This window comes from Amblyomma mixtum, chromosome 3 (genome assembly GCF_055824585.1).
Source record: "Amblyomma mixtum isolate Tamu chromosome 3, ASM5582458v1, whole genome shotgun sequence".
Classification (NCBI taxonomy): Eukaryota; Metazoa; Arthropoda; class Arachnida; order Ixodida; family Ixodidae; genus Amblyomma; species Amblyomma mixtum.
Genome location: NC_143014.1, coordinates 336,075,601 through 336,098,314, shown reverse-complemented (window position 1 = coordinate 336,098,314; position 22,714 = coordinate 336,075,601). Strand labels below are relative to the sequence as shown.

Below are 22,714 nucleotides of genomic sequence, written 5' to 3'. Positions count from 1 at the left end.
AAGCAATGAATGAGACGCTGATCCGGATAATGAGAGCGAAATGACTGGAAGAATAATAATGGGGTGGAGCGCATATGGCAGTCGCACTCAGATCATGAATAGCAGTTTACCAATATCCATCAAGCGAAAAGTATACAAACGCTGTATCTTACTTGTATTCACCTACGGGGCCGACACGTGGAGGCTAACAAAGAGGGTTCAGCTTAAGTTAAGGACAACGCAGCGAGTTATGAAAGGAAAAATGATGGCTGTATCGTTAAGAGACCGGAAGAGGGCAGAGTTGGTGAGGGAACAAACGCGGGTTAATGACATCCTTGTCGAAATCAAGAGGAAGAAATGGACTAGGGCAGGGCACGTAATGCGAACGCATGATAACCGGGGGTCCATAAGGGTAACGGAGTGAATTCCAAGAGAAGGCAAGCGTAGCAGGGGGCGGCAGAAAGGTAGGTGGGTGGATGAGATTGAGAAGTTTGTGGGGATACGGTGACCGGTGGTATAGATCAGGGTTAATTAAGCAGGGTTAAGCACGCTGGAGGTTGTCCTCCATTTCACCTACGCTGCCTTGGTTGGCCCATAGTGTTACGTCGTCGGCATACCGTGGTACGCCTGCTCCACCCGCTGCAGGAAGGATGGTAAAGCTTCATCATTGAGATGTGTAACAGCAAAGGCTAGAGCACAGGGCCCTGAGGAATGCCCTTGGTCCCCATGCGGTAAGGTCCGTACTCCTGACCATCGATCCGGAGCAGGGCCTGCCGCTGGGAGAGGAAGACCCGGACGTAGCTGAACGTCTTTGCGTCGCAGTTGGTGCGGCTGAGGTTGCACGCCCCTGCCTGCCGACCAAGTGGCATTGCTGTGCGAATCGTGAGCTCGAACAATGCAATAGTTCAGCTGATAGAAGCACTCTACGGCGCGCGTTTAATTGCGGAGCACGCTGCATACGGAATGCTTACTCTTGGCAGTGTAGGCATATTCCCGCATGGATTAATACTTCTCTTGTAGAGGGCCATATCTATGCTCGGACATCCAAAAATTGCGTAATTCCCACGCCTTTCTCTTCTTTTCCGTGCTGTGGCAAGCGTAGTTTGTTGCTGCTATCCATGCCGCCATGGCGGCAGAAGTCTTAACTACCGCCCTTCGCAAATTAACGTGACGGTGTGTATGATGCCTTCGCGTTTTTGTTGGCCATGGCAGGAACGCAACGTGGTCGAAGTGGTAATTCACCAGACGAACTTTTGCATGAACCAGAGGTCGAAGATTCTCATACTCGCCACGGATATTCTGCACCATCGCCTTGATGCTCTACATGGGCACGACGCTGTGGATGCGTGTCGAGAAACGTTTCGCGGCGCTTTCACCTTAGGCGATCGACCACAAATCCCGCGAACCTGCCACTCGTCTCCGGTTGCCACAAGACTGCTTGCCGACAGTACACAGCCGCCATTGAGTCTTCCAGGAACGTGTGCCAGGATCCCTGCAAGGATTTCTACCGGTACGTCTGCGACGGATGGAAGCACCACCCCCGCATGCTGTCCGTCGTCGACGCTGCCGAATACGCAGTGCGCATCCGTGCACTCAACACCATCGAGTGAGTTCCAAGTAATAACAGCCGACCGGTCGCTGTAGTGTCGTCGGAGTGGAGCGTCCAGGAAAGAGTGGCTGCTTTGGCAAGGTCTTGCATAGATCTCTCCGAGAGCAGCCTGTAGGACCTGAAAAGGTTCATGGCCGAACACCACCTCCCATCGCCAAAGACGTCCAGCTGGGACCTGCTCGAGGTTTTGCTCGACCTCTTCAGAAATTGGAACGTGGAGAGGAGAGCCCGTTATGAAGATCAGTCACAGCGCCACCTTCCTTGCTTGGGTCGCTTCCATGAGGACGTTCGCCGTACAGGCTGCAGGGGAGACGCGGTCATTGCCGTCCCCGCAGTACGTCCTGAAGATGCTGCGCCTCTTTGGCTCTCCCGAGTCGCGGGTTGGTGAGCTACTCACCATAATCCAGAGGATGGACCTGCACACGCTGGAAGCGCTGGGGCCGGCCCTCACAGAGAGTTCTGCAGGTTCCAATTCGAAATATTACTAAGACCGCGACTCCCGGAATCGCCGCCGGACGCCTGCTGCTGCTGCTGCTCAATGAGTACTTCATCTGGGCGCGGCGTTTCACGGCGGACGACATCGTACAAGTTGAGATCCTTAGCCTGCTCAGGTTCATCGTTTACCTGCTGGGGCTCAAGCCGGAGACGCTGGAGGCGCTGACCATCAGCCTAGGCCTCCGCCTGGCGACCGAGCTGGGCTGGATGGCTGACCGGAAAATCGCGGACGCCACGTTGGAACTGATGGGCCTGCCGTCATCAGCGCACAAGCACCGCTGTCTTATGTAGGAGTAAACCGCTTTAGGCGTTGCCTGGCTGAGTCTCTTTTCTAGGCATCGTGGATCGGATGCGCTTGTTCAGAACATGCGCGACGTCCTCTCTGACGTAGTTGCACGTCACTCCCAAACCACGCTCGAGTTTCGGGTCAAGCAAGACGCCCCCTTATGGAACAAAGAGAACTATTTGACCGACGTGCTCGGGGTACCTACTGCCGGGCAGCGCTTTTTCACCTACTGGCTGAACCTGATGAATGCGGCCTGGCGACTCTAGACGGAAGGTGTCGCGAATGTAGTCAAGGCTGGACACCATTGTGGGCGGTGATGGAGCTTCCAAGCTTTGCTTTATATTGCCGAAGACTACCTCCTATTCCCCCTCTATCATCCGGACTTGCCTCGAGCCGTCAACTACGGCAGCGCCGGACGCCTCATCGCTGACGAAGTGCTGAGGGGACTCTTCCAAGAACTACTTTACAACCAGCAGCAAGGAAGCAGTCAGTGTTGACTACAACGCAAGCGCAGCTATATCCTCGCCTCCACAGTTATCTCCCTATCAGTTAGACATCAAGGCACTCTTAGCTGCCCTGAGTGCCCATAGACTTGCCTTTATTCGACGCTCGAAAGGCGACCACCCGGAAACGCCGAGCCTCGCCGATGACAGGCTGTTCTTCGTTGCCTCCTGCTATGCGCTTTTTTCGGGCGCTGACTACGTAGACGAACTCTATGGAGACGCAAGTCGCCGGTGCAACGCGCCCGTTAGGGTGCTGCCGGAGTTCGCGGCGGCCTCTAAGTGCCAAATGGCGGGTCTCGAACACGGGGATTCGAGACAAGATCGTCCGCAGAACTTTTTCCAGGGGGATGGGTGGGGGGTGGGGGGGGGGTCACCTGATGTCCGGGGTTGGGGGCGGCGGTAGGTTAGCACCAAAAAGGAACTACGGCATAAATAATATCCGTGATTCCTTGCCTCCCCTTCCGGACGCCCATGATTCGAGACACGGCTCTCCATCCCCTTCTGCTTTAAACTATAGTAACTATTCTAAAGCTCTCTTTAGAGAGTTTTAGAACAGTCCTACACCGCATGCCAGCGCCGAAAAAACCCACCTCGCCGACCCGCCGCTCCTTTGCAACCGCTGCCTTGCCCAGCGCAACCCTTCGTGCTTGTTGACCTTGACCTATACGGCCCTCTTCCCAGCACATCAGCCGGCAACTGCTGGTTCGTCGTCGCCATCGATCATCTTACCCGCCACGCCGAAACGTCGCTTTTACCATCTGGTACAGCCCACGACATTGCATCCTTCATCCTCCATCGCATCATTCTTCGCCATGGTACGCCAAAGAGTTGCTGAGTGATAGAGCTCCGGCCTTTCTGTGTGAAGTTGTTGAAGCTCTCCTTCAGGAATGTTCACCACACCACCTCAGCCTACCATACGCAGACAAATGACCTGATTGAACGTTTTAACCGCACTTTTGGCGACATGCTGGCCATGTATGTAGCTTCCGGTCACTGCAACTGGGACCGCGTCCTACCTTTCGTCACCTATGAGACCGTTTACAGAGAGCACTTTGCTCTGTCCACGACAGATGGCGCCATTAGGAGGTCCGCCACTTCTGGCCTTCGAAGCCGATGTTAGCAGCATCGGCGCGCAGTGCGAAACGCTGCTGCGCAGATTGTGTACGAACGTCAAGTGACTTTTAAACAACCCAGCTGTGATACGGATGTCATGCAAATTGTTGAATTAATTTGGCTTTGAATGAATGCAGCTGATTGTTGAATTAATTTCTAGAGCTAATATCCCATTGATGTAGCGTCGGAAAAATAGACGCGCTTGTTACAAACCGCGACACAATTGTCGCCATTTTTGGAGGAGCTGTCTTGCGAGTTCATGCTGCTCACAAACAGAAAAGAACGTTAATGGGTTGTTCCACGAGAAAATAAGGAAATCACAAGCGCCGTGCGCCAGTTCATTTCAGCGCCAGCAGTAGCTGCGGGAATGGCAGAACGAGCGTACATGCTTGTCGCCTTTCTCACCTTCGAGAAACACTGATACAATACATCGAATGATCGAAGGTTTTTGAGACCTTTAAAATAATTGCTTTCACATCGTAGACACAATGCTCACTAAACTGTCGTGTGTACTTAAAGCTAGCACGGTGGAAGCGGCAACTGAGCTTTTGCAAAAGTCCTTGAAGGAGGCACTTTGGCATGCAATTCTGTCGTCCAGTGCAAAGCTCTACAGAAAAGCGCTGATGCATGGGATAGCGGAGAGAATTTATGATGACAGGACTTTGCATATTTCCGACATTATTCCGGTTGGCTACATCTGCGGGGGCTGAACTCCGGAGCAGTTTTCAGTTTTACTTAGCAAGATAGCACAGTCGAAGGTCGCCGAGCTTCTGAAGGAACCCTCGAAGAATATCCATACTCTTTCTTTGGAAGCCGGAGCGTTAACGGAGGATAAAGTAAATATCTGGACAATCGGCCGGTGATCACACGCCCGCGTACGTCCGGTTGTAAGTAGCATGCACAGTGCTGAGCAGCGAACGTTCTTGATAGCTGTGAACACATACTCCTCCATTCGGCAAAAATATCGAGCTCTATAAAGCAAGCTTTCAGGCATAGCCTCGCTTTTAATCTGCAGTTCAACAAGCTATGCAGTCCACCAATAGCGTTAGAAGGTGAATTGCAGCAATAGATATGAACGCGCAGATAGCTGACCGTGGTCTGTTGACACATTCGAGCCGATGCGGGCAGTCTGAAGGAGACGAGTAAATGAGCTGGTTGAAGTAAACATTTTTCAGCACCACCTCGTTCTATGCGCACTCACACGAAGTTTTTGTGCCGTCCGGGAGTTCGTTATCCACAGCGAGAGCCGAAGAAAAGTCTTGCAGCCGGGCACCAGCGCGCCGGCAGCCGTCGAAATGAGAAGGCCCGAAGGCCAGCGATGGCGGAATGGTCAGGTGACCAAATATGGCGGCGTCCATGCCTCCGCTCTGCAAAGCGTCTCGCTGCTCAACGGAGCGAAAACCATTGAGAAAACGTTCGTTTTTGCAATGGTTCCATAATAAAGAAAAATTGGCAGTGGTTTAGCTCTGATTTAACCTGGAGGATTGCGAAAGCAACGAGGAGAAAGAGAGAAAGGCGAGGGAGAGCGCGCGGTAGCGGCGGCGGCCCCGGCACGCTACTTGTGCGCCGCTACTGCGCATGCGCAACTGGCGAGCGCGGCTGCGGCACCTCTGAGTCACCCGCCAGCGACAGCGATGGCGCGCCATCTGCGCGCCGTTTGACGTCACTCCTCCTCGCGCATGCGCAGTATGGCCTTTCGTCAGCTCCGCGAAATGGCTCGGCGACTAGCGTAGTGTTGCTTTCGCAACAATAACCGCTTCTTGGCTTCTCGTCTTCGATGTAGCTTTGGGCTGAGTGTACCGATTGTGTATGCCCACTTGCTACAGGGGCTCGTGAAGGGGCCTGCAGGATTAAAAATAGATAAAAAGAAAATGAACAAAAAGCTATAGGTGACCACCGAAAGCTGGCTGTCCTGCTCATAAGTGGCGCTTCCATCTGGTTACCTCCACGAAGCGGCCATGTGGGATAGCAGAGCTTTGAATCGAAGTTCGGCAGTTGGATCTGCCTCCCACCATCATTGTTTTGCTCTGAGATACGATAAACAGTCTTCTTCGCGATGTAAGACCACACGGATACAGCACACCAGGTACAAATATTTATTGAAAAGGTCACCGCATAAAAAATAAAGTCGGATTGCAGCAGAGCGAATCCACTGCCATCCACCTTTGGAGCCCAATCGCAGCCTTTCCAGTAACGACCGAGGCATTGTCAAAAATTGTATCTTCAATGGCAAAGGTTTAACAGCGGATGTCAGGAAAAAGGATGCCTTAGAGCTTGAACAGAAACTAAAGCTTCCCGATACTTGTTTTTTTCAAATACAACATTGGTTACAATACCACTAACAACAACTGAAAAACAAGAATCTGGAGCGGCTGAAGCATCAAATAAGAGCAGTCGTTCCCATGTGGATCTTTTTCAATCGGCGAATACAATCCTACTCTCCACGGTTTTCGTTTTCTTCCCAGACGGGTTTCCTGTCGGTTTCGTCCAAGGCGTTCCTGACAGCGTCAACGTGGGGCTCTGTTGTGACACGGGATGCGGGCATCTGGGCAGGAAGCAGGCCTGGAAGGAGAGGGCGAAAAGCATTCAGGGGCTGTGGAAGTGGATCAACGCCATAAGCTATAAGCGAGGTCATTAGTATGCTTCTGGAAGGAAGAGGTCGAGGACCTGTGGCGACCCGCACGCTGCTGCTCTTAGTAGTAGCATGTTTATTTGGCCGTATAATGTAGAATATGCCCTCGAGGTGAGGCTTAAGGAGGTAGACCAAGCATGCTTCCTGACAAGGCCTACACCCCGATTAACACATCATGGAAAAAGTGGCCGAATCGACAAAAGAAAAAAAAACAATGAGCAACATTATCACAATAGAAAACAGTGAATGATAGACAATAATAAATACCAATTAACAGTAAACAAAACATTTCATAATATGAACATTCGGTAAAAAAAGGAAGACAACACACACAAAAAACGAATTATAGAGAGTTAGCTGAAAGGTAACCGGGGGAAAAGAGAATTTTCAGTTTGTTCTTACATACAGACACACTATAACTTTCTAAAGGAATCTGAATAAGAGACTGATAGGCATTATACAGTGTTGTAATTTAAGAATCTGTTGTTTCTTTACCATAATTTGTTCTGGGTCTTGCAGTAGATAGGGGAACTGAACATAGACCATACGCGTCATTTCTCAGAAAAAAGAAGAGAACGTCTAAAATGTGAACGCAAAGAATAGCTTCGAGCATTACAAAAAATAAAAAAAAATGCTTGGCAGTACGCGCGCATGTAGAACAGTGCTTCACGCAAGCCAAGAGCTGATGCTTCTGCACAATGAGAGCTGCGCTCCACCGCGCCAAGCGCTCAAGAAGTTGTACCCACAAAGCAACATCGATGCATAACGAGGCGCAATAGAACTATGGTGTCAGTAATGGCGCCAAGCGTTGTACAAATCGTAACTAGTGTGTGCAGGCCGGCCACCCTGATGTTTAGCTGTATTGTACTTAATGTTGCCCCGTGCACAAACCGTTTTATGAGGTCGCCACTCTGAACCCATTGCGCTCTCTTAATTTCGACGGCTACAGGACTTCGATCTATTTCTGTGTCGGTAATATGCACAGCAGTATTTCCCAGCATCAATTATATCACGGACTATAGACCTCCTTCACCCCGCGACGTCACGGAGATGCGGTGGCGCTGATGTCAGCAGCGACTTTCGCGTGGTAGGCAAAACAGGTTCCGCCTGGCCGTGCCTACCGCAGCTGCTGCAGCTACCGGCGGCTGCATATCGTGGCTGCGCACTGCAGAAGCAGCATGTACTGACCAGCTGCGCCGCTGTTGGATCCGCGTAGCCTCATAAAACGGAAAATTAGATTAGCCTTAATAGGTTTCTCGGAAATAAATGCCGCATTAGGAAATTAGCCGCGGTAGTAAAAGCGCAAAGTCTAGGTGTCGACCGGCGCTGCCAGTCAACGTACTTCATATAGCACGGAAATTGCCGCGCTCATTCACCTGAACAACCGCATGGTACGCTTAAAATTGCGCAAGGAAAAGAAAAAGCATGCATGTAGCTGCGAACGTAGGGTATTTATCACCCTGAGCTGGTGTGCACGGGCGCCGGCATGGTCACTCTCCATCGAGGAGTGCGTTATTTTGTTGATAGCGCAGCATGTTATGACGTGTGCAGAAGTTATACAAACGTGTAATGACGCATTTTAGGGCATTTAATATATACTTCAAAATATTTCTTAAGATGAACGATATAATTATTTGATTGTAGTAGAAAAGTCTGGTAAGTTGTGACAATCTTGCGCGGTCGCGTTGGCATGCTTCGAACACCGTACTTTCATTGCATCCCGCATGTGTCATAAGCTTCTTCATGAAGTAGTACATGATCGCGAAGGCTGTTTGGAAAGAAGCAACCGCAGGCGGGCTACCAACAGAGGCACGTAGCGAGAATGACAGCGGATGAGGCAATGAAAAGTGTTTTCTTTATTGATGCTTGAGATATGTAAACAAATTTGGTGCAAACATGAAATTGCTCTGCTAATTTCAGCAATGCGTTTAATTTTCAGCTATACCTGGTATAGTTCTTTGATAATTATAATTAACACCCTCGTCAAGTCACCACTGGTCTTGAATAATTAAGTAGAAAATGCGGAAATTTTTTATGCCAGCACGTTGCCAACGCCCTATTCTCTATGATGGCGGTATTACTTCTTTTTTTTTAGATTCGCAGTACCTTTCTTATCAAAAATGACTACCATACTACTGCTCCTGTAGCAAAAAAAAACTCGAGAGATTTATTGCACTCCTCAATGTCTCTGGAATCGTTCCCGACAAATAGAATCATTCTATTTCCATTCGTTACAAATTTACGAAGGTGTGAGTGATGCCAATCAGAAAATGTGGTAGATCACAAAACAAACCTTTAAGTTTTTTTCCCTCGTTTATGGCCTCTTCGCTTTCGTTTTGATCAAAGAAATGCCGCACTGAAATCAACGAAACCTCTGATCCCTCTTGTGCGTAGTGATACTACCATTGTGGTGCTCCGTCGTCGGAAACCGGCAGGATTCGCGACGTGCCAGGACCATCAGGAACGCCATTACCTCACAATTTTTGACGACCACAGATCTAAAAACCGTAATTTTATGAATTTATACTGAATATTTTGCTATAATTTTTAGTAACCAAACAAGACCCAGGGCTGGAAGAAATATAATTTCAGGAATCCAAACTTTTCACCAAATCGACCAGTTTAAGAAGGGGAGAAGTCAGCCTGGTGGTGCCTGATCTGACGGCTAAAAAGAGCGGCTACGCGAGACAGATGAGATCGGGACACGATCGACGCTGTCCCCACTTTTCGCACTGTGCGACACGTGTGTCAACAGATAATGAGCGCACGTCGGCGCTGCCGAAAAAACGCCAGTGCTTCCCTCAGCACTGTCCCGAGGTAAAATCATTCTTGCTAGTTCAGTGTCAAAAACTTATCATTTTATTGAATGACTGGGGTAGAAACCAACTGCAGCGCTTTCTAGCCATAATACAATACACACCGTGTCGACATACGCCGTACATGGCCAGCGCGAGCCCGTGTACTTCGAGGAATACTAAGTTGAAGGCATCAACCATTGTTATGATTCTCGGAAACACAAAACGCGCATACAAGCCTTGAAAACCAGCGCTGAACCACCTCAACTCGACGCCACTCCCTGGCCTCTTGCCTACCGCGAGCCCGTTCGCGACTGCAGCGCCACCTGGGTTGTTTGCAAACATGGAGGAGGTCTATAGAAGTACTAGTGACAGTTGAGGGCGAAGATTTTCTTTTTGAGAGAAAAAGGTTTAGAATTTTGTTTTGGGAAATAAAAATCGCTGCAGTAGTCTGCAACAAAACTCTCTCGTGATGTTAGAAATTTTCATGTAAATAGTACTTCATCACCAGTACTTTATGTTAACAGTACACACAGCATGTGGAGATGCAACATGACGCCTACCTCTTGTCATGAACTCGTGGTGCATGATGGCCTCGATGCTCGGCCGCCTTGCGGGTTCCGGTTGGAGAATCCACCGGATGAGGGCGCTCGCGTCGGGGGACACGGTGGAGGGGATACTGTATTCGTTCTTCTTGATTTTGGCGTAAATCATCGCCGTCGGCGACGAATTGAAGGGGGGACGCCCCACTAGCAGCTTGTACCTGCGGAAAGCAGTTCGCGGCCTGTCAGTGTCCGCACCGTCTGTCATCTCAGCACGTCACAGCTCGAAAGAGTGCGGGCACAGCAATGCTACAGGAGACCCCTACTAACCAGTCGCCATGAAATGGTAACCTAAGAGCGGACAAACGACGCTCGTGATGCACCTAAGTTCCTGGATTTGAACGTGAAGTTGATGATCTCATTGTTTCTTAACATGAAGAGGGACCGTACAGTGATTTTTATGGACAATATTTTCTCTGCGGCATTCGTAAGTTCCTTGCAGGAGTATACGCATACCCGGTTGCGTACCCAGGAATCACGGCAGAAACTTTTCAAACCCATTCTCTCGACACATGAACGTCGCTTCCAGTGTGGTGGCCGGCGTATACTGTTCCCGACCTCAGAGGCGTTTCAGAGGAAGGACTTTGCAGACGGCTGCCCGCCAACTCGCGCTAATGAGGGTTGCAAAGAAAACTTTGGGCCTTACGATAATGAGCGCCCCATTAACTGATTCTTAACTTTTCTCGCAACCGAAAATTAAAGCATTATGAAAGTTCAAAAACCATAAAAAGGGTCATGATATCTATTACAGATATGCGCGAGTATTTTATCCTGATTAAAGGACACCTGTCAACAACGTGGAATGAACAATCGCAATTGAGCTCCGCAGGATACGGTGACTAGTTGAAATACGAAAAAATTATGGCGCCGGAAATTTGCTCTCACTAAATTAACAATTTATATATAGCGTCTATAGCTCAGTCGTAAAATTCACGTCTATTTCACATGACGGAACCCGACTGCGAGCAGCGCTATACAAAGTTTGAGCAGAACCCATCACCACCTTCAACTCTGGCCCGACTTGGTGCGCCAGCTCGAAACACAAGTAAATGCCACGGCCATGAGTTCTTCCCTCGTTACTGACACCATGAGCCAAGATAGGCAAGAATTTGTCAGTTTCTGGATTCACATTTTCGGACAGTAGGCTCAACCTTTTATATATTTACGGACGAGTGTACACCTGTACGATAGGTATGGCGAGCTGTCGTTTTTCGCATTAGCGCTGCAACCAGTTGCGAACATCTCTGCGCAATCAAGTGAGACTCACAAGATGCATCCGACGGACCATATGTCCGCTTCGTAGCTGTAGCCCTTCCTGGTCAGCATCTCGGGGGCCATGTAGTTGGCGGCGCCGCAGATGGACTTCTTGAGTTGCCCATCGGGGTGGAGGCGCGTGGCGAGCCCGAAGTCGGCCACCTTGAGTTGCCAGTCCCTGGTGAGGAGCAGGTTTCCAACCTTCAGGTCCCGGTGGATGACCTTCTCCTGACCCAGGTACTGGCAGGCCAGGAGCAGCTGGCGCATCAAGCACCGCACCTCCGCCTCGGTGAGGGTACTGCGGCACCGGAGGACATCCTTCAGAGACTGCGAAATAAATCCGCTCATGAAGCCTTCCGACGACCCTTGAAGGTTAGACACGCTAGAGAACACGACAAAGAAAACGGAGATTCCTTCAGCATGATGAAGTTAGCGCCAAGAACGAGGACCAAAGTAGGAGAGAAGACACAACACGAACGCTTTGTTGTGTCTCAGTCTCTCCTACTTTGGTCCTCGTTCTTGGCGCTAACTTCATCATGAATAAGATTAAACTCGCCAAACTTTCCACCTTGCTACTGTAGATTCCTTCAGGTTCAAGACTGGGACATGCCCACTTTAGCACACTTGTTCAAATCACGCCCGTTTGATGAAAGCTTGACTGAAGTAATTGATTTTCGTGGTACAAAATTCAGTGTCCCCACGAGGGCACCACAGTACTATATGACAGGTTTAGAAACAACGAAGGCAGTTTGCAGTCTTTGGCTTTGTTTGCTTTAGTTTGGTTTAACGTCCCAAAGCAACTCAGGCTATGAGGGACGCCGTAGTGAAGGGCTCCGGAAATTGCGACCACCTGGAGTTCTTTAACTTGCACTGACTTAGCACAGTACGCGGGCCTCTAGAATTTCGCCTCCATCAAAATGCGACCGCCGCGGCCGGGATCGAGCCCGCGTCTTTCGGGTCAGCAGCCGAGCGCTATAACCACTGAGCGACCGCGGTGGCTGCAGTCTTTGGCTGCGCCCTAAATTGTGCTTCCAGAACGCAATGTGGCCTTTCTCACTGAAATTGCCGTGACATATACAGGCCCAAATACATGCTGGCATAACAGAATTTCATAGAAGCGGTTTGGATGATGGAATACTCTTGATATCCTGTCATCAGGCCTTCAAAAATACGTAAGTGAAGTGCCGTCAGCTGTGTAAGAGGCGATAAGTGAGAAAAAAACGACGCCACATTTTTGCTGTAATGTTGATTTTCGCTTTGCACAAGGTTATAATGCGCTGTTAACGCCACGCCAGCTTCACGCATTCAACGTTTCTCTTCGGAAAGTAAATTTGGTGAATGAATGAATGAAGTGTTCTCTTACCAGCAGCGTCGTGTGAGCAGTGCTCGACAAAATCCTACTACCCTAGCATGTCAAACATATTCGGACAAAAATTCGACAACATCAGATAACATGAGCAGCATCTTAGTATCAACGCGAAGAAAATCAGCGCCAATGGGAACCACCGAGAACAGGAACGTTGACGCACCTGCATGCACAGCTCCAAGATGAGGTACACGTTCTTTTCGCCCTCAAAGTGGCTGTGGAAGTCAACCACGTTGTTGAGCCGCAGGCTTTTGTGGATATCGATTTCCTCGTCAAGCTACAGAAAAAAAAATAATTAGTCTCCTCGGAAAGGTTGTATTAAGCGGAAAGAAAAGAAAAAGAAGTGGTTAACTAAGCTGTTGCTGATGATTATTTAAAAAAACCTTACGCTGAAATGAAAAGAAAGCCGTAATTATGATTGAGGTAATCGGTCACTAGAACGGTATCTTGAAATATGCGTCTCTACTGCTATTTGTGTTGCAGGAATCAACTGCAAAATTTTGTCCACTGCTTGTGACCTTCCTCTGCAGACAAATAGTTTCATGGAAATTTAGAGAAGCATTCAAATGAGGTGCACAAATTGAAGTTTCTCTGTCTGGATACGTTACCATTAAGTTACTTGCAACGAACACTGAGGATCGATAAGCTGCAGAGAAGGCCAGAAAACGACTCACAGGGCCGGTATTCTATAAAGATACACTATCCATTTCGAAATAATTTGGTCCTATCGCATTGGTGACTGTTGTTCATTCTTGCTGCTAAGGCTTTCAAGCGTCTCCGGGAAACGACCTCACTATTGGATGTCACCGCACTACAACCAATGGTTGGATTGGTTGGTTTATTGGGGTTTAACGTCCCAAAGGCTATGAGAGACGCCGTAGTGGAGGGCTCCGGAAATTTCGACCACCTGGGGTTCTTTAACGTGCACTCACATCGCACAGTACACGGGCCTCTAGAATTTCTCCTCCAAAGAAATTCCAGCCGCCGCGGCCGGGATCGAACCTGCGTCTTTCGGGTCAGCAGCCGAGCACCATAACTGCCGAGCACTGAGCCACCGCGGCGGCTAATGATAGGGTTGATTCCCTCTGATGCTAGAAAGTTGTAACAGCATGACTGAACAGTGACCAAAGCGACAGGTCGAAATCGAAAGTGGACAATAGATGCCTATAGAATACGGCCGCCGAGCCCAAATGCACGAAATGTTTGGGTTTGGAACCGGCTCGCTTTGCCGAATAGTCATTTTGACGCATACGCGAGCAGGGCGAACTTTATGGGAGGACGAAGGGGGTTACAGCAGCCAATCCTCAATCACGCGAGCTTTCTCTTGAGTTCGCGAGATGGCGCAACCCAATTTGAATATGCGCGCCAATCGTATGTCGCAGCAAACCATTTGTTGCTTTCGTTTTCGTATTATTCGGTGAGTCGGCCCGAATCGCTTCGCTAGCGTGCCAGAAAAAGCAACAAAGACAATTTTTTGCCCTCAGTGTCCCCTTAACAAAAATTCTACTAAAAGGGAATAAAGAGAATATACGATGTCCAGACATATACTCACAAATTGCTGGAAGATCGTCGATGTAAGATGACTCTTGGAGACGATCTTGCCTGCGTACACCACATTCGTCTTTTTGTCCACGAACTTGAAGCACTGCGCGTGTCCCCCCTGAAAAAGCAATGCCAGCCTTGTTACATGGTTGTCCAAACGAATACTAGGCGAATGCTGTCGCACTGTGCGACTGAAACACTCAGGCGAAGGGCTCCTTCACTCGAAGGTAAAATGTGCCTGGAGCCTAACAGCACAACATATATCCCCAAACATAGGCATATGGCCAGAAATACGTTTCAAAGGTATGATTCAGTTTACAAAGAATAGCAGACTGGAATGATTATGATGCAGTCGTTACATATTAAGAGTAAACGTGCAAAAATGTAGTGCTTCAGCGGAATTCGCCAGTAATTGTTCACAATAGACTTTTTGAGGCATAAATTAAGATGCCTTTTATTGGCACAGCAATGCCAGCTGTGGAGGATGTCAGAAAATGGGAGAATCGTGTTAACTAGTAAACTGAGCAACATGACTTCCAACACAGCTTTTACAGCAGCATCTGTAACCGAGTTTGCCCGTTTTGCACAGTTGTGGTGCTCCCGTTCACAAGCCCTGCTATACTCCGTCCATTTCTCAAACGAGGAACCCGCCTCAGTGGTTATAGCGCCCTTACTGTTGAGCCTGAGCACACGGGTTCGAATCCGGCTACGGCAGCCGCCTGGATGCGAAGCGCAAAACTCGCACATGTGAGTGTGCTATGTTATTGAACGTTAAAAATCTCCAGCTGGACGAAATCTTTAGATGGTGGGAAGTTCGGGAACACTCCCATACAGAACATCTTTATGTTCTCCTTACAAACACTCCGTACATACAAACAATGGATCCCGATACAACTAACCCCCAGGTGTGCGGCTGCCTAGGTGTGATTGCTGACGCGTTAGAACTGCCAAAGAGCCAAGAAGGACTTCGGGCGATCTCCTTCAGGACTCTCATGGGGGAGAATACTTAACCCTATTGCATTAAAGTTAGAATAAGGCGAACCTGTCCCCCTAACCGATCGGGGTCGCACGTGGTCGAAGTTATTCCGCAGCCCTACACCGAAGCACCTCGTTCTTAATTACTCCTTCCCCGAACAGCGCGGTTGAGGTGAACGGCCTTCTTTGTGCAGAACGCTTTCTTATATAAACAGGCATTGTCAACTCCTAACAGAAAAGCAACCGTATTCTGACCACAATATAGAAGCTTCTGCAAAAAGTAATCGAACACTGAAGTTTGATTCTCAGCTGTAGAGTGGAACCCTGATAAACAGTGCCCCTGAAGAATAAACGTCTCGAAAGGTAAGCCTAAGAATAGTACTTACCTTAGATTTTACGCACTTTTTAAAAGCCGTCTTTTTGAGTGCAAAGACCTTTTTTAGGCATAATATTGCCAGCGGTCTATTACGTCGGAATAGAGCTAAAAGGTGCTAACTAGCAGGCCGGTTAGTTAATATTGAATAGTCAACTTTTTAACTATTATATCTTAAGGGTCTTCAATTAGTGAAAGGTGTGGAACCCACCGTAAGTGATGTCCGAAAGAGATTTTAGAATTTCGAAAATGCTGTTGCCGTCTGCGCTGTGGCCCAACTAAGTTTGGCAATTTTGACGAGATACGTGGACTGGAGAGGTTGCTTTTCCTGCAAGCTTCTCGAGAGTTCTATTTTGGCGCGATGTAGGGAAAATTTGTTAAGCACAGCGGAGGGTCACCGTGTTTTCGAAATTCTAAACACTGATATGGATATTGCTAACGGTGGGCAACACGTCTCTTAATAATTAAGGAACCTAACAGTAGTAGTGAAAAAGCAAACTATTCAGTAATGGTTAACCAGCCAGCTTGTTCGCGCATCTTGACTTTATTCTGGCGTATTCAAAACACCTCTGATAATCCTATGCTGGAAAAACCGCTCTTATAAACCGAAAGGTCTTTTGCTAAACATTGTGTAAAATCTTAGACACACCATGTATATAGAGGTCATGGGGCGTCATTCGTGCTGTGCTACACTGCTAAAGTCCGTGGCATTGGTTAAGTTTGGCGTAAGCTGTACATTAATCTACTCCCACAGCGCACGGGCCGTCAAGCCTTTATTATGTTTAACCCAACGCACGAAGCGACAGCAGCATTAATATTCTTGTTTATTTGAAGGGATGTCGTTATAAACAGGCTAGACTGAAAAGAACAAAAGTAACTGCGCAAAAGGACGGGACAAGAGAAAGAGAACCACACGGGACAAACGCAGACTGACAACTGATTTATTCCACCTACTCCTCTTTCCTTCAGCAGCAAAGCGCATGCGCACCAACCACAACAACAAAAAACAGAAGCGACACTCATCTCGTGGAATCAAGGAACTCGAACTCCTTGCGGTACAGGTGTACTGAAGCATCGCTAATGCACTTATCAGGCCCTAACCTCGCGATTTCCAAGGCCTCGATAATTTCTCGTTCTTTCTTATCCCTCGAGCGTCCGATAATCTTAGTCCTATCGAAAAGCGGATTACAATTTCTGTCATCATGCTTGCAAGTGTGACAATGCTTAGGCAGATGCTGCCCCCTTGAATCTTCTAAGGAATTTGCGTGCTCTAATAATCTAATGTTGACGCAGCGGCCAGTTTGCCCTATGTAGAACCTACCATAACTCAGGGGAATCTGGTAAATTACATTGCATGTACACTAGCTCTGAAAAGCTAGGTTCACAGTATGCCACGTGATCGGAATGAACGCACGGTATTGGCTGGCGCCACTCGTAGTGTAGTGGTGGACAATGGCCACAACTGGTCGGGCGTGGCCCTCCAAGGAGCCAATGAGACTTCGACTGCTAGCCTATTGTAGACGACCTAGAAACCCCTTTTCTTGCCTTCTTCCGGAAATAAGCTTTCCAGATACCAACCTCCAGCAGGTGATCCAGGCCTTGCGCTGTTTTGGGTGATCTCATCACACCTTCACTAGAACGCGTTACAGATGCGAAGGCGGACGTACACGTCATGCGCTTCACGATAAGCTAGAATGGTTGCCGTGAACAGTCTGTGCTTTCTCAGCAAGTCTCAGGTTTCCCTCTAACCCATGAATCACGATTTCCTGCCTGAGTTACAATAGAAAGTTCCATGCCCGAAAATATACTCAATCGTTTTCCAGGCGGGATTTGGCGTTTGGAGATGGCGAAATTCGATGTAAGAACGTGTTATCACGCGGTGTCTGAGCCTGTGAATATTCTTAATAATTGGTTTATGGGTGTTTAACGTCCCGAAGCGACTCAGGCTATGAGAGACGCTGCAGTGAAGGGCTCCGGAAATTTCGACCACCTGGGGTTCTTTAACGTGCACTGACATCGCACAGTACACGGGCCCCTAGGATTTCGCTTTTTCCGAAATTGGACCGGCGCGGCCGGGACCGAACCCGCGTCTTTCGGGTCAGCAGCCGAGCACCACAAATATTCACCTGGTGCTAAACTTTGAACCAAAAACATAGCTGCGGTTAAACTACTCTTGAAGTTGGTTAGATGGCGAAAGCTTTGGCGTACCGGGCGACTAGACGCGGCTTGGCGTCTTTAACGTTGAGTACGTTCCAGACATTGGATAGGCAGCGCGCCCACCTTGGAAGGTGGCAGTTAATGGTTGAACGCGAGAGTTTGCTCACCCAATGAACGCTGCGGCCTATTGCTGCAGTGCTGCGTGTCAGGCACAACGGTGTCAGCGCTAACGCGTGCAGCCCACATACTTTCGTCAAAATCAATGGAGTTTAGAATGTTTGCAAAGCCAACAACCACAATGGACGCAGACGGCCCATAGGTTCAGTGCCGCGTTCCTGGCACAACGTTGTCAATGCCAACGCGTGCAGCGGACATCTGTTCCTACTGCTACGCAGCTTAAAGCTCGACTGAGGTGTCCACTACTCCAAGAGGGCAGTTATGCGCCTTTACATTTCCTAAAAACTTTTTCGGCGCAGTTCCGAGTGGCTGGAGGTCGTTCAAGGTTAAAGCGACATGGTCGGCGTAACTCGCGTACACTGCCGTGGTAAATCTTCCGCTTTAAAAGCAGGTTGCATGCAGGGACTGTGAAATATTCGCGTGCAGGTGTTGCGTGGTCGACTTAGCAGGGTAGATAGTGAAAGAGGAAAAAGTGCCCCGCACCGGCATTGTAAATTAAAATGGTGGACATTCCAGCCCAGAAAATTGCACAGAACGGGCAGTGGCTTGGGAAAAGTAGAGAAAGTAGGTCAGGGAGCCGGAATCACGAGAAGCTGTGCAAAGTGACTCATAAAGAGGGGAGTGGTAAAAAGAAGGTTAACAGTGAAAAGCCAAGAAATGAGGTCAGTGACACAAAGAACGAAGAATCTAGGAAGGGACAAAGCCACAGTTCTTTTGGGAACTCCAAGAAATTCGACAAAAGTCGGTAGAGGGAGGGAGTATCCACGCGTGCTTATCTCCAGTGTCTCAAAGGAGAAAGGGGAGTGGCGGTGTGGATTTTCCCCGAAAGGACAATAAACGCCCTACTACAAGATACGAAAATCCCCCTTTCCCCAAGATGATGGGCGCTTTGAGGAATGAGTGAAAACTGGTCTGCTACCCAGAATTGTAAGAAAACACATGTGGGGGACGCAGGAGGGATCCGCTTCCACGAGGTCGTATACTCTGCCTGCTTGACAGCTGTGGCCATCTGTCGTTTGTGCATGGGCTGAGGAAAGTGGTATTTTGATTTTAACCAGTGGAGAGGCGGGCATGGGAACGGTAATGTTGCTGGGTGTCAGCTCTTGTAAAGGCCACGACCGAAGGTCGGTCCAGGGGCCGCTCATCATGTGTTCACAAGTCGCTACAAACATGTTCGGCGGTCGGCAAGTGGGCACGGCGGACCAGAACAGCCGCAACGCATTGGTCGAACGAAAGTTGGAAGGAAACTTTAAAGTGGTTGGTAACGCTGGGAAGCAGGAAAGAAAAGGAGACGAGCTTTTGTCCACACATGTATACCGACCCCGTCTTTCCAATTTTTCCCCTTCACCTCTAGCCCGCACAATGGACGAACTGCAGTCGCATATACAACTAAATAATGAATCTGCAAATGCCGTTAAAGGTGTCCATTTAGTCGATGGCGTCTACAAAACCTCCCCCTTGTCGATTCTTTCCCTTTCCCCGTCTATCGGTCACTTTGGGCATTGTAGTGCGAAATCGGAACGGGTGGGAGCAGAATGGGGAATCAATAGTAGTTAATAGATTAACAGCGGATACATGGAAATTGATCAAAGTGAGAGACATTTAAGGCAGCCGAAACAATTCCAGCCAGCCTACTCAAACGCTGAGAAAATTGGGCTGGTTGCCAGACCTAGCGCGCACAGCTAGGAAGCCAGCCGCAGAATCCCGCTGAGAAAAGCCCGCTTGGCATTCTTCGCTAGACCTTTCCGGGGAAGACAGCTCCTCGCATAGTAGGGACGTGTGAACACGTGATGCGCGGACCGACCGTTCATCGTGTGAATGGGCCTTTATACTATCTGTCAGCCTACAATATTCCCTTTCTAGCGGCCGGTCGGCCGATGCCCGCCAGTCCGCAAGTTAAATTCAAACCACCACATTTCTCAGCGCACGCGCTAAAGACAAATAGCTGTCAAGCAAGCAGAGTGTATGACCTTGCTGAACCGGATCTCAGCCTGCGTCTGGTTTATGGGGGTTTAACGTCCAAAAGCAACTCAGGCTATGCGGGATGCCGTAGTGAAGGGCACTGGAAATTATACCACCTGGGGTTCCTTAACGTTCGCTGACATCGCACAGCACACGGGCCTCTGAATTTCGCCTCCACCGAAATTCAGCCGCCGAGGCCGGGATCGCACTCGCGTCTTTCTGGTCAGCAGTCGAGCGCCGTAACCACTGAGTCACCGTGGCAGCTTCCACATCAGTTAGCTTTCAGCATGTTTTCTCGGTAGCAGAGGAGTTTTCGCCCATTCCTTAAAGGTTCCCTCATCTTCGGGAAACGGTCGACTTTCGACTCTCCCTGCCGAGAAAATCCACGCAGCCACTCCCCTTTCTCCCTTGAGTCACCGGAGATAAGCGCAAGCCTATTCCTTCCCTCTCTCGGACTTTTGTCGACCTTCTTGCGGTTGCCAATACAACTACGGATTTGTCCCTGACCTCATTTCTTGGCTTTTCACTGCTAAGCTTCTTGCAACCACTCCCCTCTTTATGAGTCACTTTTTGACAGCTGCTGGTGATCCCGGCTACCCAACCTATTTCTCTACATTGGGGAAGTTACCCAGGTCATTGCCCATTCCGTGCATATGTTCTGCTGCTGGCATGTCCGCCATTTTTATTTATAATCTCCCTAGGGGGCACTTTTTCCTCCATTTCTAGCCAGCTTTGCCCAGTTTCCTCTTCCGTCAGCCTTTCCACGTCAACGACACGCGTCTCTGTGTGGAGTTTTCAGCTCTCGGCAACACGTGCAAACGAATATTTCGCAGTACCTGCATAGAACCTGCTTTTAAAGCGCGTACTGCAGATCACTGATGCTCGTTGATTTTTTTTTTTTGGTGGGGGTGGGGTTACATAGAGGACAACAGATAGAAATGACGAGTGTACTCAAAGTAAACTTAGACGAACCAATCTCAAACAGCAACGCTGTGTTATCAGTCTTGCTCGAGAGCGTAATCTTCCCAACATTTTTTTTTCTTCACAGTTTAGCACACGTGAATATTTCTACCAGAACAATTATAAGCATACGGACAGGCTACGACACCGCGTGAAACAACGTGTTGAGATAAAGTTTATCATCTGGAAATGGCGACTCCCGCCTGTAAACGATTTACTATTTTCCCTGCACGGAATTTTCTGTTGTACCTCTATGGCAGGAAATCGTGACTCATGGGTTAGGAGCAAACCAGACGCTGGCTTAGATAGTAGACTGTTCGCGGTACCCCCTCGAACGTATCTGCAAGCGCATGACGTGTCAGCCTTTGCAGCTGGGAGTGCTGGTGGGTTCCAGTGAAGGTGTGTGGAGATCGCGGAAACAGATTAAGCTTCTGAGTAGCCCAGCCGCCTGAATGACCTGCAGGCAGCCGGTATCTAAAGCGCTTATTCCCGGAAGAACGTAAGGAAAACAGTGTCTAGGGCGTCTTAAATACACGAACAATCGAAATTCCCTTGACTCAGAGGAGGGCCACTGCCCGACTAGTGGCCACTGCCCACCTATTCGCTACGGGTGGCGCCAACCGATACCGTGCATCTCTTTTCGTGCACGTGGTACTATGAACCCAGCTTTTTAAAGCAGTCGTGCACCGGTCGGAGACAGCATCGTCCAGCTCAGACGCTGGTGCTTTCGCGGTAGTGTTCATTGCGGAGCGTAGAATCGCGGTCGCGTTTTCTCTTTTTCGTGATGACTTCTGCCAGGGAGACGTTGTCCGGCACTGCAAAGACCAGAGACGAATTTCCCGCCGTTGTTAACGACGCGAAACCGCAGACGGAATACGCCATTGGCAAGTTTCTCGGCAAGGTATGCGTCCTTAGAGAACGGGCGCGGTACGTTCCATACAGCAGAACGTGGTGGTATACGCTTTTAGCCTAGCCTGATTATAAAGATATCCCTTCAAAGAAACCAGAAAGTTAATTGCTGCTGTCGATTCGTGCGTTGGGTTAAACGCAATAAAGGCGTGAGGGCCCGTACACCGTGGGAATAGATTAATGTACAGCTTTTGCGAAACGTAACCTTGTCACGGACGTTAGCAAAGTAGCGCAGAGCACGAACAGCTCTCCATAAGCTCTATATACAAGGTGTCTCACCTAAGACTTCAACATTTGTTAAAAACAAGCTTTTCGATTTAGAAGAGGATTCTTTTTTTTCATAGGATTGTTAGCGGTGTACTAATTACGCTAGAATACAACCAAGCTGAGCGAACTAGCAGACTAGTTATCCAAAACTGAAGTTTACTTTTTAAGTATTGCTGGCAGGTTCCAAAGTTACTGAGAGGCGAGTAGCCCACTGTTAGCAATATCAGTATCAGTTCTCAGAATTTCGAAAACGTGGTTACCCGGCGCTGGGGCTCTAAAAAGTGTGGCTACATCGCGCAAAAATAAATTCGCTTTCGAGAAGCTTGCAGGCAAAGTGACCTCTCCAGTGCACGTAACTCGTAGAAATTGCAAAATTTGCTGGCTCACAGCGCTGATGGTAATAGCATTTCCAAAATTCTAAAAACTCATGCGGATATTGCTTACGGTGGGCTACACAACTCTCAATAATTAAGGAACATTACTATAACAGTTAAAAAGTTAACTATTCAACATCAATCCACCACCATGGTAGTTAGCCCCTCTTAGCTGCACGAGCGTCTCCGAGCCTTTCTAGACAAGGAGCTGATCATAGTATGCCGATTCTGTGGGCTGATGCCGACTGACGTTTTCCCAATGAGAAATCTTTCATACTTGTTTATCACACGAACTATTAAGGCGAAAGCCTTTAATGGCTTATACTGTCGTCCGTCTGTTAACAAATCGTGTCACACGCGTTTAATTCGGGAACTAAAAAAGAC

General features: G+C 48.8%; 1 protein-coding gene across 1 annotated transcript; it reads right to left on the bottom strand.

The window, feature by feature from the left end:
- Nucleotides 1-6,419: 6,419 nt before the first annotated feature.
- Nucleotides 6,420-17,147, bottom strand: LOC149356058 (serine/threonine-protein kinase PLK1-like). Its single transcript, XM_089576242.1, has 6 exons — nucleotides 17,103-17,147; nucleotides 14,187-14,294; nucleotides 12,798-12,911; nucleotides 11,282-11,595; nucleotides 9,976-10,175; nucleotides 6,420-6,547 (listed from the first exon to the last, which is right to left on the bottom strand). Exons 1-6 carry the CDS (start codon nucleotides 17,145-17,147, stop codon nucleotides 6,420-6,422), a joined length of 909 nt encoding a protein of 302 aa, XP_089432368.1.
- Between the last annotated feature and the right edge of the window lie 5,567 nt (nucleotides 17,148-22,714).

What these genes read in the sequence shown, in the direction of transcription:
- LOC149356058 (XM_089576242.1), bottom strand. Translation starts at nt 17,147, where the DNA reads ATGAGATCACCCAAAACAGCGCAAGGCCTGGATCACCTGCTGGAG. An exon ending in TGGTCCGTCGGATGCATCTT is followed by an intron (nt 10,176 to 11,281) that starts GTGAGTCTCACT and finishes TGCTTTCCGCAG; the next exon opens with GTACAAGCTGCTAGTGGGGC. An exon ending in CCACGAGTTCATGACAAGAG is followed by an intron (nt 6,548 to 9,975) that starts GTAGGCGTCATG and finishes CTCTCCTTCCAG; the next exon opens with GCCTGCTTCCTGCCCAGATG.